General features: G+C 47.4%; 1 protein-coding gene across 1 annotated transcript in view; it reads right to left on the bottom strand.

Annotated features, from left to right (window-relative positions):
* Positions 1-16,966: 16,966 nt before the first annotated feature.
* The window catches only part of VAPA (VAMP associated protein A), a 58,257-nt gene continuing 51,529 nt past the window's right edge, over positions 16,967-23,694 (bottom strand). Inside the window, exons 5-6 of the mRNA XM_074987453.1 lie at positions 22,720-22,896; positions 16,967-20,517 (exon numbers count right to left, since the gene is read on the bottom strand). Of these exons, the coding sequence (XP_074843554.1) occupies positions 20,359-20,517; positions 22,720-22,896 (336 nt within the window). The 3' untranslated portion in view covers positions 16,967-20,358. The remainder of the gene's footprint in view (positions 20,518-22,719; positions 22,897-23,694) is intronic.

The raw sequence follows: 23,694 nt of genomic DNA, 5'->3' as shown, positions 1-23,694 counted from the left end.
AAAGAGAAGTTACTCACCTATGTAGTAACGATGGTTCTTCGAGATGTGTCCCTGTGGGTGCTCCACAGTAGGTGTCGGGCTCGCCCCGGCGCCGCAGCTCGGAAAATCTTCAGCAGTCTCCGTCGGGTCACGCATGCGCCGATGCGTGTCGGCTCTTCGCGCGCTTACGGTCACGTGCGCGATCCGGTCCCCGCCAGTTCCTGATCAACTGCTCCGGATGCCCTTGAAAACACACAAACAGAGCTCCGAAGTGGGGAGGAACGGGTGGGGAGTGGAGCACCCACGGGGACACATCTCAAAGAACCATCGTTACTACACAGGTGAGTAACTTCTCTTTCTTCTTTGAGTGGTCCCCGTGGGTGCTCCACAGTAGGTGACTACCCAGCAGTAACCCCCCCACCGAAAAAGGAGGTGGGTACCCGATTTATGCGCAGCTTGCCCGTGAAAGGACTGCTGTCGACAGGCGTGTATCCTCACCAAGCATCCTGTGCATGGCATAGTGCTTGGCGAAGGTGTCATAGGAAGACCACGTCGCCGCCCTGCAGGTATCTCTCAGCGCGATGCCTTTGAAGAAGGCAGTTGATGCCGCCATCGCCCTCGTAGAGTGGGCTCTTGGCGGAACTGGCAGAGGAGTCTTGCGACTCTCGTAACACAGTCTTATGCAAGACACAATGTGATTTGAAATCCTCTGCAAAGATAGCGCTTCTCCTTTTGACCTGGATGCAATGGACACCAGGAGTCTGTCCGTTTTCCGGAAACGTTTAGTTCTATCGATGTAGAAGGCCAGTGCTCTTCTTACGTCAAGTAAGTGCAACCGTGCCTCTTCATTTGAGTTGTGAGGCTTAGGATAGAACGAGGGCAGCACTATTGGTTCGTTGATATGAATATCTGAAGAGACCTTCGGAACGAAGGCTGGGTGTAATCGTAAAACCACCGCTTCTTTTGAGAAGATCGTGCAGGGTGGTGTGGACATTATGGCCGCGAGCTCACTCACTCTGCGAGCTGACGTGATTGCCAGGAGGAAAGCCGTTTTAATGGTAAGTAGTCAGAGGGGGACCGTAGCCAATGGTTCAAAGGGCGGTCCCGAGAGGGTATGTAGAACTAGGTCTAAACTGCATGACAGCGGTATTGGTTTCCGAGGGGGGTACAGGTTCACCAACCCCTTCAGGAAACGCGAGACAACAGGATGGGCAAATGTGGTTGATCCATCCTCTTCATGCCAAAACGCTGATATAGCCGCCAGATGCACCTTTATAGAGGATAGCAAAAGTCCGTTTTGTTTGAGTTGTAGCAAATAATCAAGAATCGTAGGTATGGTGGCGTCCTGGGGTATTAGTTGCCTGGAGGAACACCATTCAGAAAAATGCGACCATTTGTGCTGATAAGTCTTTCTGGTGGAAGTTCTCCGACTATATTCAAGGACTTGTTGTACTCCCTCTGAGCATGTAGTCTCTAAGGCGCTTAGCCATGGATTAGCCATGCTTGTAGCCGAAGTCTCGTCGGGTGCGGGTGCAGTATTGACCCCCGAGCCTAAGAGAGAATGTCCGGTACTGTTGATAGGGGAAATGGCTGATGTTGAGCCATGCACAAGAGCAATGGGAACCACTGTTGTTGGTCCCAGGTTTGGACTATGAGTATCATGCGTGCTCTCTCCCTTCTGGTCTTCTCCTAGACCTTGTGTATAAGTGTCGTGGGAGGGAACGTATAAAGTAGAGGGCCCTTCCATGGGATCATGAAGGCGTCCCCCAAAGACCCGTGTCCCATGCGCACTCTGGAGCAGTACTGGGGACATTTCTTGTTTTCTCGGGTGGCGAACAAGTCGATTTCGGGAAAACCCCATCTGCGGAACACTTGGTGGAGTAGGTCTGGATGGATCTGCCACTCGTGAGTGGGCGCAAAGTGTCTGCTGAGCTGGTCCGCCTTGACCTTGTGGACCCCTGGTAGGTATGAAGCCTTTAGGGTTATATTGTTGGCGATGCACCAGTTCCAGAGCCGGACCGCCTCCGCGCAAAGCGTACGAGACCTGGCTCCCCCCTATCGGTTTATATAAAACATGGTGGTGGTGTTGTCGGTATTCATGCCGACTATTTTTCCGCGCAAATAATTGTGAAAATGTCTGCACGCATTGAACACTGCCCTGAGCTCTAATATGTTTATGTGCAGTGTCTTCTCCGCGGGGGACCATAATCCTTGAGTGGTTTTGTTGTCCATGTGAGCCCCCACCATCCCATATGGGAGGCATCTGTTGTAATGAACACCGTAATTTGCGGTTGGCGGAAGGGCACCCCTGTTAGGAGATTCTTGGGGTTTCCCCACCATGTTAGCGAGCTTCGTGCCTCTGTTGTAAGTGACACCCTCTTGTGGACGGTGTGGATTGAGGGTTTGTATACGGTTGCCAACCAATGCTGCAATCCTCGCATATGCAGCCTGGCATTTTGCACCACAAACGTGGTGGTTGCCATATGCCCCAACAGTTGTAAGCACGTGAGAACTGGAACAGTGGGGCTGTACGTTAGTAGTTGTACGAGAGATTCGATGGCATGAAAATGAGCCACGGGTAAATACACCCTTGACGTGACTGAGTCTATCGGAGCCCCTATAAACTCTATATTTTGCGTGGGGTCGGTCTTTGATTTTGAGAAATTGATGATGAGGCCCAGTGAGGTAAATGTGTTTGTGGTGATGTGTATCATCCGTAATACCTCCTCCCGGGAAGTTCCCTTTAGCAGGCAATCGTCCAGGTACGGGAAAATGAAAACTCCCTGTCTGTGTAGGTATGCTGACACCACCGCTAAGGTCTTGGTGAAGATTCTGGGTGCTGAAGAGAGTCCGAATGGGAGGACTCTGTACTGGAAATGATCCGTACCCACAAGGAACCGGAGGAAAACGCCTGTGGGCTGGATGAATTGCGATATGAAAATACGCATCCTGTAAGTCGAGGGCTGCAAACCAATCGCCATGGTCAAGTGCCGTGATTATTGAAGCCATCGTAGTCATTTTAAAGCGCTGTTTGCGTAGGTACTGGTTCAGTGTGCGTAGATCCAAAATGGGTCTCCACCCTCCTGTCTTCTGCTCCGTCAGGAAATACCTGGAGTAGAACCCTTTGCTTTGAAATTGTTCCGGTACTCTCTCCAGCGCCCCTATAAATAGGAGGTGGTCCACCTTCCGCCTTAATTCCGGTAGGTGAGAGGGGTCTCTGAGAATGGGTGCGGTGGGAAGATTTGGTGGAGGTAAAGACTGGAAGGGGATCGTGTATCCCGTGTTTACGATCTCCAATACCCACTTGTCCGACATGATGCTTTTCCATTGTGGGTAAAATGGCTTGAGTCAGTGATGGAACATGTACTGAGATTGGCACTGAGGTACGGTCTTGGCTTCGCGGCCCTCGACATATCCGTCAAACTTGCTGTCTTGCACTTTGCCCTGCGGAGGCGCTGCCCTGCTGAGGCCGGCGCCTAGGGCCCTTATAATGTGTTTGTTGAGGACGTCCCTGATCATACCCCCATTGAAATTGGGTACGTTGCTGTTGGTAACCATAACGGCGTTGCTGAGGATAAAATTTCTTCATTCTGAACGGTGGGGTATATATCCCCAAAGTCCGAAGTGTCGCTCTGGAATCTTTGCTGGAGTGTAGGACTGAGTCGGACGATTCAGCAAACAATTTTATTTTGTTGAAGGGGAGGTCTGCAATTTTGACCTGTAACTCCTTTGGAATGCCGGATGTGTGAAGCCATGACTCTCTCCGCATTACCACTGCAGTGGCCACGGCGCGGGCTGCTGTGTCCGCCACATCCAGTGCAATCTGCACGCCTGCTTGAGAAGCCGCGTAGCCCTCTTGCACAATTGCTTTAAGAATTGGCCTTTTTTCCCCTGGAAGGAAGTCCATGAGGGTAGTAAGCTTGGAATAATTGTCGAAATTGTGATTCGACAAATGAGCGGCATAGTTGGCCATGCGGAGCAACAGAGTAGAGGAGGAGTAGGCTTTTCTACCCAGAAGATCCAGCTTCTTTATGTCCTTGTCCAATCCCCCAGATTTGTACTGGGACGATTTGGACCTGTGTTGGGACGATTCAACCACTAGCGAGTTTGGCTGTGGATGACTAAATAGAAATTCCATACCTTTCGCAGGGATGAAGTACTTTTTGTCTGCTCTTTTGTTGGTAGGAGGAGTGATGCTGGGGTCTGCCATATATTAGTGGCTGCCTCCGTGATTGCATCGTCCAGAGGAATAGCAATTTTAGAAGAAGATGGAGGCCTGAGGTTTTTAAGGAGTCTGTGGTGTTTCTCCTGCACCTCCGCCACTTGAATACCTTGGGATTGAGCTACCCGTTTGAACAGCTCCTGGAACTGTTTCAGGTCATCTGGGGGAGAAATGTCTCCAGGGACCACGACCTCATCTGGCGAGGATGAGGAGGCATCACTATGGTATCTCTCCTCCAATTCCTCTGGATCCTGGCCGTATTCATGTGATTGCCTTTGTGGAATTTCGAGGTGGGGTTCAATGTCTTTAGACCCAGACTCTGATTGGGGAAACCGTGGTGTTCCCCCAGGTGGAAGCAGAACACTTTGGCGTTGAGGAGTGGTCGACGGAGATCCATAGTGAGACGTCGACCTCCTATGATGACGCCCCGCATAATGATGGCGGTCGTAGCAACAGGGACAGGGGCCCGGCGATGGAGACCTGGACCATGACCCAAGGATGTAAGGGTGGTGCCTGGAATGTCGAGACCTCTGAGATGATACCGACATACGAGGAGAGCCTCTGCGAGAAGGCTCGTAGGGATCTCTGCTAGATGCTGGAGAAAAGCGTGCAGATCCCTGTGATGGGCTCCGAAGAAAAGGAGAAGGACGTCTGTGGCAGGCTGAAGGTGTTGCTGCCCGTCGAATCTCCAGTGGTGATCGTGGTGACAGAGGCAGCGCAATTACCTCACGAGAGGGGCTGCGGTGCCTGGTCTTCGTTTTAGCCTTTACCCTCTCGGGTGGTCCTATTGGTGAACTTGGTACCGGAGCAGGTGTCATGCTGATTTCCACTGCTCCCGGTGCGGTTGTTGTCAGTGCCATTGTTGCCGGTGCCGTCGATCCCGGTGCCGTTGTCGCCGGTGCCGTCATCCTCGCTGCCGTCATCCTCGCTGCCGATGTTCTCGGTGCTGTCGTCTCCGGTGCCTCTGGGGAAGTCTCGATCAGTGCCTCAGTAGCCGGTGCCGAACTGATTAGTGCCCGCACGGCTCTCGGTGCCGTCTCCCCGGTAACTGCAGAGCCTTGAGTGGTTGCATGCGCCGTGGCTTTACCAGTGGAGGAAGCCAGCGTGCGCGGGCCCTTTGCTACACTCGTCCCGCTCCCAACAGTAAGAGGCAGGGATCGAGTAGGCGAGGCTCTTCGCAGGCCCTTTGTTACACTCGTCCCGCTCCCAACAGTAAGGGGCAGGGATCGAGTAGGCGAGGCTCTTCGCAGGCCCTTTGTTACACTTGTCCCGCTCCCAACAGTAAGGAGCAGGGATCGAGTAGGCGAGGCTCTTCTTTTCTTCTGCACAGAGGAGGTCAAAGAGGCAGCCTTCCTCTTGTGCGGTTCTGAAGAGCCCTCCGCATGCGTTGCCTTCGATGAGGCAGGCTGAAGTGCTTTGTCAACTAACAGCATCTTCAGCCTCATTTCTCTATCTTTTGTAGCTCTATTAGTCAACTTGGAACAACGGGAGCACTTCTGGGGAACGTGCGTCTCCCCAAGGCACCGTATGCACCTGCTATGGCCATCCGAAGCAGGCATGACCTCCCGGCAAGATTCACACTTCTTAAGCCAGGGGATGGCATTGTTAAAACTTAATTCTGAGTCCTTAGGTGCTAACAGCACACTTAACAGTATGTTAGGTGATGTTAATAACCGTTGGCCTTTGAAGGCCGACAAACAAAAGCAGCGGGCCCGCCCGGAGGCGGCCGCTGCGGTTTTAAGATAGTCTGTAACTTTTAACAACTTTTAACAGAGTAAGTAACTATAATAACTATAGGACTGCTAACTATGAACTATTAAAAACTATTAACACGAGAAAAAATAAGACTTATCTGTCTCAGGCATTGGAGCTGGAGAGGATTCCGTCTGCAGCCGTTGGCAGTTGAGAAGAAACTGGCGGGGACCGGATCGCGCACGTGACCGTAAGCGCGCGAAGAGCCGACGCAGACTGCTGAACATTTTCCGAGCTGCGGCACCGGGGCGAGCCCAACACCTACTGTGGAGCACCCACGGGGACCACTCGAAGAAGAATGCACAATTCTGAGTTGTGCTTAACTCGCATTAACATGACTTCAGGGCAACTCAAAATCTCTCTCCCCCCAGCCCTGGCTCAATCCCCCCAGCCCTGCTCACCACCAGCACATGGCTCTAGCTCACTCCCCACCTGGCCCTGGTTCTGGCTTAACCCCCCCATCCCAGTTCAAGCCCCCATGCATGGCTCCAGTTCCATCTTCCTGCCCTGGTTCAACCCCCACCTCCACAACTCAAGTACAGCTCTGGCTCCAACCCCCCGCCATGTGCGGCTCCAGCTCAACTCCACCCCCTGCTCTCCCCTGCAGCTCTAACCACCCCAGGTTAAACCTCCCGGCCCACCTCCCACAGCCCCAACCCACCCACCCCACCTAATGCAAAATTTGGGATATGCGAGGGACCGTGGGAACGGAACCCTCGCATAAATCGAGGGTCTACTGTAATGAGGTTCTCACAAATCATCCTTTCACTTCTAAACTCACTTCTTTTCTTGTTTTCCCTCAGACACTTCATCACTTCTACATACATATTTTTGTAGTGATAGCTACATATTAAAATAATAAAACAACTATTTTTATTTTTTTAAAGTCTCTTGAGTATTAAGGAAAACATTGACTCTTCAGATGCTAGCCTTTGTGAGACTCTCCACTTCATTTTTAAAGTTTCTGGCTTTCATTGTTGCCAAGAAAAACATGTTCACCCTGAAGGTTCAAAAAACAGATGGCAAATAATCATCCGTCCACATGCTTAGACATAAAATTGAAGCTTTCTTTTTTTCCTAAAAAAATCAGGAATTTTTCGGGGCTGACTCATGATTTTTAAAAAGGGGAGGATTGGCAATCCTGTATTAGCGCAATCAAATGCTAGCTAATGAATGACAGAACAGACTTTTCAGTAACAGTTCTGTCCCTCTTTATATGAAGTTATATCACTACCTTGTTTTCTGCAACTGTTTGCACCAGAACTCATTTCTTTTAGGACTCTAGAACTGTAAAAATTGTCCCCTGTACTCCAAGTATCTGCCAACTGCTTAACTATATTATACTAGTAGAATATAGCTGTCATGAGAAGCCAGTCAAAGAGGGAGAGCTGGTATCTCTTAAGAAACTGGGACGAATGAAGGGATACGAACATTGGAACAAACCTTGCACTCTACTCAATGGGAAAGTGTTTGGAAAGCAGAGTATGGAGAGACTTGTTTAGCATCCTTGCTCGACGGGCTGCTGTGCTTTATACCAACTATAACTGTGACAGAATGCAGCCACCTTCCTAAATACAAATTGCAACAAATAAGCCAGACAGAAATGCAGAGTACAATAGCTACATCTGGATCAGATAGGAAATACAATCTTCTCCCACAGATTAGCACTAAGGACCCCAGATCTTACAAGGGCAAAAAGGTCATAGGTGATAGTATACAAGAACAAGAAGTCATCCTGTGGCACCTTATAGGACTAACAGATATTTTGGGGCATGAGCTTTCATGGGCAAGCTTATACTCTAAAATACCTGTTAGGCTATAAGGTGCCACAGATTTTTTTCTTGATTTTGCAAATACAGACTAACACAGCTATCCCTCTGATAGAGTATACAAGAAGTACCATCAATTGAATGGGCTGCTGAGTGCTAGAGAGCTGCTTTTCATGTTGGTGATAGGACTTCAGCAGTGCATTTGCAAAGCTGGGAAATGGTGCTATTTAACTAAAAGATGATGTAGAACTGGACATCACTGGCCTATTGTATCAACATATCCGATCCACCACTCACTCTCCCAATGGCTTCATGCAGACATTGAATAAGATGAAGAGAAAACTGCTCTATGGGACACTGTAGGCAAGCACTCTGGAGGTGGACCAACATTCACAAATGATTCACTAGCTCAGGGCTCTGCAACCGAAATAGCGAGAATGGCCATTTTTTTCAAATTCAGTTATGAAATCAATCCTTCAAGAGCCGCAATGCATGTAAATATAAGAGACCTCTTAATAAATAACATCAAATCGTGCTTTTTGTCACCCATTTTAAGAACACCGAACACACGATTTGTACCAGATAGGAAGTTGTTACCCCCATCTCCAGGCTTAACCCACCTCAACCCCCAAATTTGCCCCCCATCTCGCAAACCTGCCCCTCATCCACAGGCTTGACCTTTCTCAGCCCCAACCCCCACATCCCCAGGATTAAACTGCCTCAGCCCCAACCTCTGCCCTCCCCCCAATCCCTAGGATTTACTTGCCTCGGGGGACACAGTTTGATAACCACCACCTCCCCCACCACTGCCGCCGCCTCCTCAGCAGATCTGCGTAGCTCTGGCAGGGACAGGCCCGGCCACCCCACCTCCCAGCCCTCCTGGGGGCTTAGTGCTTCCCCCATGTGCAGTACAGGCAGCTTCCTGCCCTGCCAGCTTTCTTTTCCAGGGCTCCCTGCCACAGCTGGCTGCTCAGCAGCTCCCACCACTTGAACAAAAAAAGAGAAGTTACTCACCGTAGTAACGGTGGTTCTTCGAGATGTGTCCCCGTGGGTGCTCCACCATAGCTGACGGCTTGGCCGGCGCCGCAGATCGGATCTTCCAAGCAGTTTCTGCCGGAGCGGGCATGCACCGGCGCGCGCCGCTCCCTGGCGCGCTCCCTGGCCATGTGCGCAATCCGGTCCCCGCCAGTTCCTCGACCAACCGCCTCGGTTGCCCCTGCAAAACACTAACAGAGATCCGAAGCGGGGAGGATGGGCGGGAAGTGGAGCACCCACGGGGACACATCTCGAAGAACCACCGTTACTACGGTGAGTAACTTCTCTTTCTTCTTCGAGTGTCCCCGTGGGTGCTCCACCATAGGTGACTACCCAGCAGTAACCCAGATAGGTGGTGGGTAATCGGATTATGTGCAGCTGGTCCCCGAGAGGACCGCTGCAGAGAGACGGGTATCCTCTTGGAATACCCTGTGAAGGGCGTAATGTTTGGCGAATGTGTCGTAGGATGACCAGGTCGCCGCTCTGCAAATGTCTTTCAATGCAACGCCCTTGAAAAAGGCTGTTGATGCTGCCACCGCCCTGGTGGAATGAGCCCTGGGAGTGGCCGACAAAGGAGTCTTTCTGAGCTCGTAGCACATTTTTATGCAGGATACAATGTGCTTTGAGATTCTCTAAGATGAGAGACCTTCTCCTTTAGATTTGGGAGCGAGGGAGACCAGGAGTCTATCCGTTTTTCGGAAGGACTTGGTCCTGTCTACGTAGAAGGCTAGCGCCCTCCTCACATCCAGGAGGTGTAGGCGCGCCTCTTCGCTGGAGTTATGAGGCTTTGGATAGAACGAGGGTAGAACAATAGGTTCATTGATGTGAAACTCGGAAGAAACTTTAGGAACAAAGGCTGGATGCAGCCGTATGGTTACCGCCTCCTTGGAAAAGACAGTGCAGGGTGGCGTTGCCATGACTGCCGCAAGCTCGCTCACCCGACGGGCTGACGTAATTGCAAGAAGAAAGGTCGTCTTTACTGTAAGGAGGCGAAGGGGAACCGTGGCCAAGGGCTCGAACGGTGGTCCCATGAGTGTGGTAAGCACCAGGTCCAAGCTCCACGAAGGTGGAATCGGTTTCTGAGGGGGGTATAGGTTTACCAACCCTTTGAGGAACCTGGTAACCATAGGGTGGGCGAACACCGTGTGCCCTCCCTCCTCATGTCTGAACGCCGAGATGGCGGCAAGGTGGACCTTTAACGAGGATAGCGAGAGTCCTGCTCTCTTGAGGTCCAGTAAATACTCTAGAATTGTAGGTATAGGCACCGAAAGGGGGGCCAGCTGCTTGGTAGAACACCAAGCCATGAATCGAGTCCATTTTTGTTTGTAGGTTTTCCTAGTGGAAGTCCTCCTGCTACTTTCTAGGACTTGCTGTACTTCCACTGTGCATGTGCTCTCTAGGGAGCTGAGCCATGGATTAGCCACGCTTGCAGTCGCAGGCTTTGGGGGTGCGGATGCACTATGGACCCCTGGGCTTGCATGAGCAGATCCGGCGCCACCGGAAGAGGCATCGGTGGGCGGTCCGACAGGCGCAGGAGTAGGGGGAACCATGGTTGGCGATCCCATGTTGGGACTATCAGGATCATCCGAGCCTTGTCTCTCCTGGCTTTTTGCAGAACCTTGTGGATCAGCACTGCGGGGGGAAACGCGTAAAGCAGGGGGCCTACCCACGGGATCGCGAACGCGTCCCCCAGGGACCCCCGGCCCAGCCCTGCTCTGGAGGAGAATCGTGGGCACTGTTTGTTGTGCTGAGTGGCAAACAGATCTATTTGGGGAAACCCCCATGCGTGGAAAATCGGCCGTAGTAGATCGGGACGGATCTGCCACTCGTGGGTGAGCGCAAAACGTCTGCTCAACTGGTCTGCCTTCACGTTGTGCGTGCCCGGCAAGTAGGAGGCTCTCAGGATTATATCGTGGGCGATGCACCAGTTCCATAGGCGGATTGCTTCCGCGCATAAGGTACGGGATCGAGCTCCTCCTTGCCTGTTTATGTAAAACATGGTGGAGGTATTGTCTGTACTGATCCCGACGACTTTGCCTTGTATACGGTCTCGAAAGTGTTTGCAGGCGTTGAACACTGCTCTGAGCTCTAAAACATTGATATGTAGAGACTGTTCCGTGGGTGACCACAGTCCTTGAGCCACCTCTTCGCCCATGTGTGCTCCCCACCCTATGAGGGAGGCACCCGTAGTGAGGAAAACCGATATTTGCGGCTGATGGAAGGGTACCCCTGTTAGCAAGTTCCCGGGGTTTACCCACCATTGCAGGGATTCGCGCACCCCAGGTGGGGGCGACACCACCCTGTGAACGGTGTGTACTGCCGGCTTGTATACACTTGCCAGCCAATGTTGCATGCTGCGCATGTGCAACCTGGCGTTCTGTACCACAAACGTAGCCGCTGCCGTGTGGCCCAGCAGCTGCAAGCACGTCAAGACCGGCACCGTAGGGCTGAAGGTGATGACCTGCACGAGGGAACCGATGGCTCGAAAGCGAGCCTCTGGTAGGTATACTCTCGCCGAGACCGAGTTTATGCGAGCCCCTATGAACTCTATGTCCTGTGAGGGGTCTATCTTTGATTTTGCCAGATTGATAAACAGGCCAAGTGAGGAGAACATGTTTGCTGTGACGCGTATCATGCGGAGAACCTCCCTTTTCGAGGTCCCTTTGAGCAGGCAGTCGTCCAGATACGGGAAAATAAACACCCCCTGTCTGTGCAGGTAGGCTGACACCACTGCCAAGGTCTTGGTGAAGACTCTGGGGGCCGAGGAAAGGCCAAACGGTAGGACCTTGTATTGGAAGTGTTCGTTGCCCACCATGAACCGGAGAAAACGTCGGTGAGCCAGATGAATGGTTATGTGGAAGTACGCGTCTTGTAGATCGAGGGCTGCGAACCAGTCTCCATCGTCCAGTGCTGTAAGGATGGAGGCAATAGTGATCATCCGAAAACGTTGCTTGCGCAGATACCTGTTGAGGCCACGAAGGTCTAAGATGGGCCTCCAGCCTCCTGTCTTTTTCTCCGTCAGGAAATACCGAGAGTAGAACCCTTTCCCTTGCAGTTGCTCCGGCACCTTTTCCACCGCCCCTATGAACTCTAGGTGGGCCACCTCCTGCCTGAGCCTGGCTACATGGGAGCCCTCCTGGGGGTGGGGCTTGGGCGGGGGTCGCGGCGGTGGGAGCGACTGGAAGGGGATGGCGTACCCCGTGGCTATGATCTCCAGCACCCATTTGTCTGTGGTGATCCTTTGCCACTGGTCGTAGAATGGTCGGAGGCGATGGTGAAAAAGTCGTTTCGGATGATCTTGTGCAATGGTAGTGATGGCGCAGCCCTGGATTTGTATGTCAAACTTGTGGCCTTTGGCCCCGCCCCGAGGACGGACGGCCCTGTTGTGAGCGTCGCCTGGGGGTTCTGTACTGCTGGTGCTGCTGATGCCGCCCTTGCTCGTAACCCCTGTGATACTGGGGGCGCTGTTGCTGGTATTGGTACCGCCTTTGCTGTGGGTAGTACCTTTTCTTTGAGTATGGAGGGGTGTAAATCCCCAGGGTCCTGAGTGTGGCTCTTGAATCTTTACTGGGATGAAGGACCGAGTCAGTTGATTCAGCAAACAGCTTCTGCAAGTCGAAGGGAAGGTCGATTATCTTCGCCTGCAGATCTCTCGGTATGCCCGAGGTCTGGAGCCAGGACTCCCGTCGCATCACCACTGCAGTTGCTGTGGAACGTGCTGCCGTGTCCGCAACGTCCAAAGCAATCTGAACTTCCATCCTCGCAGCCGCGTAGCCCTCTTGCACTATGGCCTTGAGGACCGGCTTTTTGTCCTCTGGAAGCGAGTCCATGAGGGAAGTTAATCTGGCATAGTTGTCGAAATTATGGTTCGCCAAGTGCGCTGCATAATTTGCCATTCGCAAGGTTAAAGTGGAGGAGGAGTAGACCTTTCTGCCGAACAGCTCTAGCTTCTTGGCATCTTTGTCCGTTCCCCCTGTTTTAAATTGAGATGTTTTTAATCTTTGCTGCGAGGACTCCACCACCAAGGAGTTTGGCTGGGGGTGGCTAAACAAGAACTCCATGCCCTTTGCCGGCACGAAGTATTTCTTATCCGCTCTCTTTTGGACAGGCGGAATAGTTGCCGGGGTCTGCCATATGGTAGTGGCGGACTCCAAGATCGCTTCATCAAGCGGGATTGCTACTCTGGAGGAGGCCGGGGAGCTCAAATTTTTAAGGAGCTTATGATGTTTCTCTTGCACTTGTGCTGTCTGGATGCCTTGCGTGAAAGCTACCCTCTTAAACAGCTCCTGAAACTGTTTGAGATCGTCCTTGGGATGGACGTCCCCTAAGGCCGTGGCCTCATCCGGGGAGGAAAACGAGGAACCGCTGGGGTACATTTCTTTGGACCCTTCCGGTTCTTGATGGTGACGGTGCGCCCTCTCGCTGGAGGTTTGCGAGGGAAAATCTCGTGGGTCCACGGCCAGTCCCCCCTGGGATGCTTGAGTCTCCGTCCCCGATCGCGATTGCCCTCGGGGGTACGAGGTAGTATGTGGGGATCTCTCCCTGGTAGATTGCCGATGGTGTCCATGCCCCGCGTGGTAGGGACGACCATGGCAGTATAGGCACTGTTCCTGGGAAGGTGACCTTGACCATTCCGTTTGCACGTACCCTGTGTGTCTGGGAGAGGGGGATCGTCGAGACACTGGAGAGAGCGATTTTGCATAATAGTCCAGCGATTCAAATCCCAGGAAGGGCGAGGGTGGTGCCAGCCATGGGGAGGCTGATTGCAGGAAAGGAGAAGGGGGCTCCGGGTAGGCTAGGGGGGGCCCCTGCCTTCTGGTTGGAGTCTGCAACATGAGCGGAGGGCTGTGAGAAAAGAGCTCCACAGCCCTGTCTGGAGAGGGGCTGCAGTGCCTCCTCTTGTGTGCAGCCTTCCCCCTCCCTTGAGGAGGTAACTCCGCTCCCTGATGGGCGGGGGATCCCGGCCCCGTCGGCACTGTGCTAGGCATGCTGGAGGGCGGTGCCGCACGTGCGGAGTCCTTCTGCGCCTGCAGGCTACGTGCCTGCGCGCTCTGCACCGCCGGTTCCCCGGGGGTCGGTGCCGCTGCCTGCGGTGCCGCTGGTACCGGCACTTGCTTAGCCGCCGCCCTGCCTGCGGTGCGGGGCGGCTGGCTGATCATCGGAGGCTGAGCCGCTTCCACGTGGCTCTCCGTGCCGCCGCCGATCAGCTGTTGCTGCGGCTGGGGGCTGCTCGCTCCTCCCGTCCCGCTCACTGTTGCTGCCGGCAGGGATCGGGTTGGAGAAACTTTCCTCCGTTTTTGCGCTGATGGAGTGAGGGAGGCAGCTTTCCTTCTAAGGGCCCCGGAGGGTCCCTCCTGCTGCGGCCGCTCCGGCACGTCTGGCTGGAGGGCCTTGTCAAGAAGCAGCAGTTTAATTCTCATCTCCCTGTCTCTCCGTGCTCTGGTCGTTAATTTTGCACAGAAGGCGCATTTTTGTGCCACATGGGACTCCCCCAGGCACCTTATGCATAGACTGTGCCCATCGGACACTGGCATCGCCTCTCGGCAGGACTCACATTTTTTAAAGCCTGAGGAGGACGTTGTTGGTGAGTCTTTGAGTTTGTTTGTGGGTACTTAACACTTCTTTGTGCTGTTTCCCCGTCCGATGGCCTGCCTCCGCAGGAGGGCTGATGGCCCTAGCTCCCGGCCTCCGGCGCTTGTTACTGGGACTGGCTTGAGCTGTCCCTCCGTAGCTTGTTTGTTTTTTTTTTGTTTTTTTTTACAAAATAACAACCGGTTACTTATGGTATCCTAAAGAACTGAAAAACTTTAAAGAGAAAACAAATAAAGGCGTTGAATACGCTATGTGGCTTTAGCCTAGTCGGATTCCGTCTGCAGCCGACGGCGGTTAAGAGGAACTGGCGGGGACCGGATCGCGCACATGGCCAGGAGCGCGCCAGGGAGCGGCGCGCGCCGGCGCATGCACGGTCCAGCAGAAACTGCTTGGAAGATCCGATCTGCGGCGCCGGCCAAGCCGTCACCTATGGTGGAGCACCCACGGGGACACTCGAAGAAGAACTTAAGTTCAGTTGGTTTAATGGCCGGCCACTGACTTTGGATTTTTTTTTGTTTTGTTTTGTTTTGTTTTGTTTTTTACTGTGGCAGCAGCCTCCAGAGCTGCAAGAGGAGTCAGCAGTGGCAGCATTCAAAGCCGCAAGTGGCTCCTAAAAAAGTCACATGCAGCTCCAGAGCCACAGGTTGCCAACCCCTGCACTAGCCTGTTTTAAAGGAGGGAGCTAAGCAATTGCAGGGTGTTCCAACTCAACCACCCAACTTCTTGAAAACAGGAAACTAACATTTGGTGACTCCTCCTACCAAATGCCACCAAGCTCCAGGAAGGTTAAGTATGGATGTTAGTTCCTTTGCCTACAGCTAGGTCATCCAAAGTAAAAAGTACTGTCTCCGTACCATGCCCCAGCCTGCTACATAACTAAGAAATCTTAGAAACTGACAGCTAACATGTAACAGTGGAGATTACCTGCTATCTTCTTGATTTGAGTGCTTAGAAAATGGAAGTTAAACACAGTAGTTTGTAAAATAGTTTATTTGGCATTTTTCAGTGTCTTGTAGATTTCCCTAAAAAAAAAGCTATTTGTAGTAATGGTTTAATAGGTGTTCTAATATATTTTAGCATCCAAGAAATGTAGGGGTCAGTTTCACAAAAGATTATATGTCAACTGTTGTCAATACTCCCTGATTTCTAGTTGTGTGAATTGACTGACTTTTTGAAGAGTGCATGGTGTTGCTGTTCATGCCATCTCGTTTGTCTTGGGCTACGTCTACACTAGCCCCAAACTTCAAAATCGCCACACAAATGGCCATTTCAAAGTTTACTAATGAAGCACTGAAATGCATATTCAGTGCTTCATTAGCATGCGGGTGGCCGTGGCACTTCAAAATTGACGTGCTTCGCCACCGCGCAGCTCATCCCGACAGGGCTCCTTTTCGAAAGGACTCCACCTACTTCGAAGTCCCCTTATTCCCATCAGCTCATGGGAATAAGGGGACTTCGAAGTAGGCGGGGTCCTTTCAAAAAGGAGCCCCATCAGGATGAGCCGTGCAGCGGCAAGCCGTGTGAATTTCGAAGTGCTGCGGCCGCCCGCATGCTAATGAAGCGCTGAATATGCATTTCAGCGCTTCATTAGTAAACTTCGAAACGGCCATTTGCGTGGCCATTTCAGACATGGCCTTGGTTAGGTATATGGGGCTATAGGCTGGCTGCAGATTATCTTTTCTGTGAAATAAGATGCTAATACCTCACAGTGAAAGGTGGTATATTCAGGAGTAAATCAAAGGCAGTCTGGATTTACAGTAAACTCCTTCATATCCAGCATTTCATCAGCCAGAACTCTCAAACCACCAGCATGTTAGCCATAAATAAATTTTAGTTATGTTTTCCGTAAGTAGAATATAGTGAAAGTAAATACAGCAAATACAGTATAAGTTTACAAAAACAAGAAGTCCTCTGGCACCTTATAAACAAAGCAGGTCTTCGCCCACAAAAATTTATGCTCCAAAATATCAGTTAGTCTATAAGGTGCCACAGGACTTCTTGTTTTTGAAGATACAGACTAACGTGGCTGCCTCTCTGATGTAAGTTTCCTATCTACAATACTATGGTTGTTGGTAAATTAAGTATTCTGCATATATGTTGGTTTCTTAATATCTCTTCTTTAGTGTTATGTGTTGCTAGTTATACCTCTCTATGACCCAGAATATCTGAACATTCAGAAACCTTCTGGGCCTGGGGCTGCTGGATATGAAAGAGTTTACTGTATAAAGAAACTTCCACTCCTAGAAAGTGCTACAGGGGGCTTTGCTACTTACTAAATCTATAGATTCCTAGCCTCACCTCCTTGGTCAAAAGGCTTTTGGATGAGTATGCAAGCAAAGAGATAAGCCCAAAAGGCTCCAATATAAATACAAAAGAAGTTCTTATGCAATACTTGTTTTGCAAAATTCAATATTTTTAGTTTGCTTACTCTGACTACTGAACACGTGAAAAGTGATTGCTTATAGCTTACTGCTAACTTTATGCTTACAATTATTTATCGACATTAGTGATAACCACCCAGACAGCATGGAAGCTATACAGCAAACAGGGAACACCTAGTGGGCCTAGAAACTATAAATCTGAATCAGTGACTCTCAAAATAAAAAGGACACCATCACATTTTTAAACGTTTATTAACACTTTATGCTTTGTAATACCCTTAGAACCTTTATAATAAGCTTTGCTTACCGATGTTATCCTTTCCCATTTGACAAAGGCCTTTTGCCCCCTGGGACACACTAACAGGTCTCAAGCTAGCATTTTGTTGGTTTATTTCCTGTATGCGCATCCGCTTCAATCATAGCAGGAACATGCAAGTCTCTGACAGTGGTTGTGAACTGCTTTTAGAGAAGTAGCAGAAATGCAGAGGGATTGCATACTGGTGTAGGTTTCCAGGTATTTTTTAAAAATGTGCTCGATAAAGTGGCAGGCTAATTTAATTTATTACAGTAATTTTGGGGTCTAAATTACTACAGACACATATTAAAAGAATGAAGTATTTTTCTATTTAGCTGAATTTTGGAAGCTATACATTTTAAAGTGCTATATTAATAAAAATAATTGACATATCGTACAGTAAACTCTTTCATATCTGTCATTCTATTATCCAAAACTCTCAAGTAACCTGCATTTTAACCATAAATAAATTTTAATTACATTTTCCCTAAACACAGTATAGTGAAAGTAATTACAAATAAATATAACAAATACAGTATAAGTTTACAGTGTACAGTACTACTGCTGTTGGCAAATAAAGTACTCTGCATACATTTTTGTTTAAATCCTAATGTCTAATCTTGTTTTTCTTTAGTGTTATGCATTGCTAGGTATACCTCTTTATTACCCAGAATATTTGAATACCCAGCAACCTCCCGGTCCGGGGGGGCTGCCGGTTATGAAAGAGTTTACTGTACTATGTATTTGAGATCAAGGAGGTTTCTGTTAAAATCTTGCCCTAACAGGCAAGCAAAAATATAATCTGTGATCGCCATTGAAATAAAAACATTGGGAAAATTGTGCATTTAACTTCATACATGACTTTATGGCCTTTATCATTTAACTGTACTCTCACTATTAGCAGTGGGGTTTATATTTCCTCCTGCTGGCATACACAATAAGCAGGCACACAAAGTAAGAAGTTCTAACCATTTCAGGAACAGACAAACAATTTAATCCATATTACATAATTCACTGAATACAGTTGATCTCATCCAAAGTCACTCCTGAGAGCAAAATAGTTTTAGCATTACATTTTATATACAGCTATGAAGGATTACTGGAAACCAAAAAGAGCCTCCTTGCATCAGGAGCACCTCATGTTATGTATATTGATTACGGTGACTGCATGGAATTTTACTCTGTACATATTCATCCAACCATAACAATTTCCACCTGCTTTGTATTTATAAAAATCATAGTCATCGGTTGATTGTATAATCATTTCTCTCAACACAGGTACCCTTCCCCGTTCTAAAGTACTGATGCCAAACATCCAACATAAATGCACTGCATTACGAAATTACTTTCTCTGCTCTATAGCCCTGAAAATACTGGGCATTATTACAAATCTTTGCATATTCTAGTTTATGATTGCTTTGTCTGAAGCAAACTACATCCTGCACACTATAGCTTTTTAGTTATTTTACATGTTATCAGCTTTCCTTTAAGGAACAGGCTTATACAGTCAGATGTATCACCCTTTTGACAGAGCATAAGCTGGAGAATTGTATTGGTTTCTGGACCAATGAAAACAAAATAATAAAGACTTTAGAATACTTTTCCAGTCATTAAGCTGAGAGGAAACCTGAATGCAGATACTGGAACATACAAATGGAGGCATCTGTACTTGCATGCTTATAAGTGTAAAGATAAGCATTGTTATTTTCTTCATTGTCTTCCTTGTACATATGCAAGATTTTTTTCATAAAAAGTTTACCACAGATAGCACTGACAGAACATGATGTAATAATATTTTCAGTTAAAAAGCACTAGAAATCAAAGGCAACCAAGATAATGCATGTTTTTCCTAGAACATTTTTCTCAGCTACACAGTGTGTGAATACACTAAGGTCTAACACACTTAGCTGCACCACATCAAGTCAAGCTGTCCAAGCACATGTACAATTTTGCTTACAGGAGTATACCCCTTCCAGGCTTTGTCAGTTTACAAATAATTCCCTGTGCTGGATAATACTCAGAAGTATGGATATATTTTGTTCCAATACTATCATCTACTTGGTTTTATGAGCCGTATATCAGAAATGAGACGAGACATAAGATTAAGTGCAGGGAAGCATTTCAGACCCAATAAATGCATTCTTTAAAACTTAGATACACATGGTTAATAAAACAGGTAAATTTGTAGAGTTGCATGAAAGGGCTTTATGGGGGAGGGAGGGAAGCTTGCTCACTAAATGTCAACGCATCTGCATAATGGAAACTCATTAGGGATGTTTGAGGTTATCAGGAGAACTGAGAGATTAGAAAACTTGAATGATGTACCCTTTATGAAACCAAAGGAGAATTTGCCCCTGGAAGACACCCAACAGTCCCAACGATGCAACAGAAGGTTGACTGTTAAACACCCACACAATCCCCGTAAATATTTAAATACCAGACACTAAAACATTTGTCTCCTAACATTTGTACCTGCTGGATACCCAAATTATCTGTCTCAAAATAATTTCTACAGATGAAAGCAGCCAAAAAACTGTTCAGCACCTATAAATCGAATGGGAACACTATGTTTTTTGAAGCTTCAAATACAACAGTCTAAGCCAAAGACTTGAGTAAATTGAAAAATATCCATTTGTAACAAGTAGCAAATTACCATGAACGATTAACGTGTTAGGAATCCCTCTAAAAGTATCACACACACAAACAGGCTACCCAGCGGAAAACTCTGTTAATTTTATTTTTGTTTTAATGTTAAATACCATGGGACAGGATTGTAAGGATGAAAAACTGCCAATAACTGCCTCACAAGGGATAAAAAAGAAATTCTGCCATGATATTAGCAAAGTAAGATAAAGGAGAAAATTTACAGGAAAGAGGCACCATTCCCACAGAAAACCTCTTGTCATATTCCTGAACAAGTGGGATTAACAATCTAATAAATCATTTTTCAAGAGGTAACAGCAACAGATAAAATTTTAAAGGATTATTAAAATAACATTTACAAGACTCTGAACAATTTTTGAACTCTTATTAAAACCACAGAAAGAAAGAACAATTTTTTATTTATGAATTTTCATAAAGGACTGAATGTGCAACTGACACCTGCTATTGATGATTTAATGTACAATTTTGTCCAGTAGCCGAACAGTTTGTCGGTTTTTAAATTGTGTTTTCTAACCGTGCGAGATCATTAAAGGCAAAGCCTGTATGATGCTGTACACAAAAATGGTCACTTGGGCCATACTACCAATGAAGTGGTAGGTAAACAAATCTTTCTCTGGCCAAGAAAAAAAAAGGAAGCCGCACTCTGCATGCTTCTCTCTCTCTTTCTCTCTACAAGATGAATTTCCCTAGAAAGAATCCAATGAAAATGGCTGCAATTACAACAAGAAGTGAAGGAAGTGGATTGGAGCCATTATCTCTGAGGGCCAAGGCTGTGGGTGATCCAGATTTATCGGAGTGTGCTATCTTTCTGAGCCTCAAGCCTTCCTCCTGAAAAGAATACATGGAAGAAATTCATGAATATACAGTCATAGTCCTCTGAAAATACAACCATCTCTGAATCTCTTCAGTAAGTATTTAAATAAGGTCAGACAAAATCATTTTAGAATAGTAGCTATATGATTACTTATTAATTTGGAAAAAAAGATATTGCAACATTCAAAATAAATTCACACTCATCAAATCACAATTTCTCTTTTCCAAAACCTAATGCACCTGTATTCCATTCTGTTTCTGTATACCACTATTAGGCTACAGCTACGCTAGCCCAGAAGATCAACCGGTTCAGGGTCTGATTTTGCGTGTCTAATAGGAACACATGAAATTGACCTCCCAGGGGTTGCAGCTGACCCCTGTACTCCTTGCAAGATGCAAGGAGTAAGTGAGACTGACAGAAGAGAGGCTAGAATTGCATATCTGCGGATGACTTACTTCGCCCACTGTAGACATAGCCTTTGTAAAGTAAGAGAAATCTTGCTTGTTGACAAAAAAAACCCAACTTTTATTTACACAAAAATTTAGAGTAAATGAAACAACTCATCGACTGATAATATTTATATTTTGTGATTGTTTCCCCACTGCACTCTCACATCACAACTACAGTTTAGGAATTAGCTTTATTTCAAATTCCATTATAAATTAAATGCTACTCCAACTAAATTTCATATGAACAACAGCTATCAAGACAGCTGTACACTTAACTGTACACTGATAAGTTATAATTATGGAAGTAATATTACAAAAAGCCACAGAAAGCAGCATCACATTCAACACAATTAGCAAGCGATACTGTGATCTTAGCTAAAATTCTGTCATCTGCAATGTCGTTGCATTGGTTCTCAGATGTATGTGTTTGAGTACCCAATAAATAGACCCAAAATACAGCAGCGCCTCGATTGACGTGAGGGTTGTGTTCCCACACACCTTCCCGTAACTGTAATTTTGCGTAGGTCAAGGGACGGCTTTTTTCCTTGGCAGAATGTACATTCTGCAGCCAGGGAAGCAGCAGGAGCACCTGGAGCTTCTTCTGAAATGTAGTTTCTGGGGTTCAGGGGGGTAATACTGGGGAGGGTTAATCCTGGCGGTGGGTTGGGTCTGTGGGAGGGGGTTGGGAAGTTAAGCCTGGGGTGGTTGAGGGCTGCAGGAGAGGCAGGGCTGAGCTGGAGCCGCATGGGGTTGGGGGAGGTTTGAACTGGGGTGGAGCAGTTGAGCTAGAGCCACAAGCTGGAGTGAAGAGCCAGGCCGCTCAGGGTATGAACTGGGGCCCGGGGGTGTCTGAACAAGGGCAGAGTGGGGTTTGTGTTGAACTGGGGCCATGCATGAAGGGTGGTGAGCAGGAGCCAGAGCTCGGCCCCGGGGGGGGAGGGGAGGGGAGGGGGGGTTGAGCTGGAGCTGGAGCTGAGCTGAGCTGAGCTGTGGGTGGTAAGCAAGGGTGGAAGGATTGAAATTCCAGGGTCAAGCAGGGGGCATTAAATCAGGGCCAGGGGAAGCAAGATTTTGAGTTGCGCTTAACTTACACTAATGCCAGTTAAGCGCAACTCAAAATCGTGCATTTCAAGGGTTTACTGTAATGTGAAATCTTGTCAACTGGTAACATGAAACAGCTTGTTTATGAAAAGCTGTGAAAAAGATACCCTGGATGTTTATCTTCTTAGAAAGGGGCACTACTTACTCTGCTACATTTAAAAAAAGAAACTGGTGTAATTTTAAAGTAAAAATTGGTAGGAAAAAAAGACATTGACCATTAACAACTGATGAGTGTTTACGTTTAACATTAGCTTGTGCTGCACACATTCTCGTACCACGGAATAAAAATTCCTAGATGATTTATAAAAAGTTTTAAAATAAGCTCACTTGCTTCTGAAATTGATACAAAAGTGGATTTTTTAGATGAGGAGAGCAGTGGTAGCTTAGCTAACAGTGCTACCAAACAAACAACATCTGATCAATCTCCATTTCTCAGGAGAACAAAAAAAATTATATAGTAGGTGCTCCTGATCATACAGACAGTTGTAGCCTGTTGTGGAAGGTAGGTTTCTTCATTCTTAGAAGTATTTTCACCTTCTAAATTTTATGAAGCTAAAACTCAAAGAGTTAAGTTTTAACTGCATGCATCTATACAAATCCATGTATTTTAGTCACCTGTTGGGGCACAATTCATTTTAATATGAAACTCAGGAACACAGAACTTACTCTCAGGTGCCGATTTTCTTCTGACAGTTTCATCACATCAGACTGAAGTCTTTTGCACTCTTCCATTAGCTTCCTTGTTTCAGTATCATTAAGGGACACACTATGTGCTTTTGGCATTGGTCCATCCTGTTTAGATGTATTCAGGACTGGAGCAGATTTGTTTGCTTCTATATCATTCTGCAAATATTAAGAATAACCTGAGAATTTAGATTTTCTGGAGCCAAATAAATACTAGACCTTAAAAATAAAAATTGAAAAAATTAAACTAATGCTACAATATATTTCAAATGAAGTTCATATCTGAGGTCATCCAAAAAACTGGAAGTAAGGCTTGTGCTTTGAAGTTTTTAACCCTAACTAGTAAGAACATTAAAAGATATAATAACTTAGCAATATTTGCCTTCTGCCATTGCAAAAAACAAAAACAAAAAACAAAAAACACAATGCTTGTACTTCTTCAGTTAACATTGACCCAATAGGTAAATGATAATGTTAGTTGTGAACTTCCATTTTTTATATAAAATGGAAAGAAAAATAAAAGATAGAAAGCAATGGAAAACTGTTAAAATTAGAAAGACGAATTCTAGAACACAGAAGTGCTGTTAACGACCAATATATGGTAAGGAAATAAAAATATTTTGCACTTTGACTGCTTTTTATGCATGAGCTCTAAGCACCTAAATATTGATGAAGCCTCACAGCATCCCTCAGAGGAAGGATTCTGCTCATTTTAAATATGGATGAACAGAACCTAAGAAGTTAAGTGATTGTGTAAGGTCATGCAACAAGACTAACAAAGCTGGAATCCCAGAGTCTACATTCCCAAATCCCTGCTCAAGAAATTAAACAAACTTGTAGTCATTGGAAGCACCATTCCATACAGTGGTGACCTGAATTAACTATAATTCTAATTCTATAATTAACAACAAAACCCAGCAACTAACACCTGTGCAGATAACTAATTATCATCATAGT

Source organism: Carettochelys insculpta, chromosome 2 (genome assembly GCF_033958435.1).
Source record: "Carettochelys insculpta isolate YL-2023 chromosome 2, ASM3395843v1, whole genome shotgun sequence".
NCBI classification, from domain to species: domain Eukaryota; kingdom Metazoa; phylum Chordata; order Testudines; family Carettochelyidae; genus Carettochelys; species Carettochelys insculpta.
This window is presented reverse-complemented; position numbering and strand designations above follow the sequence as displayed.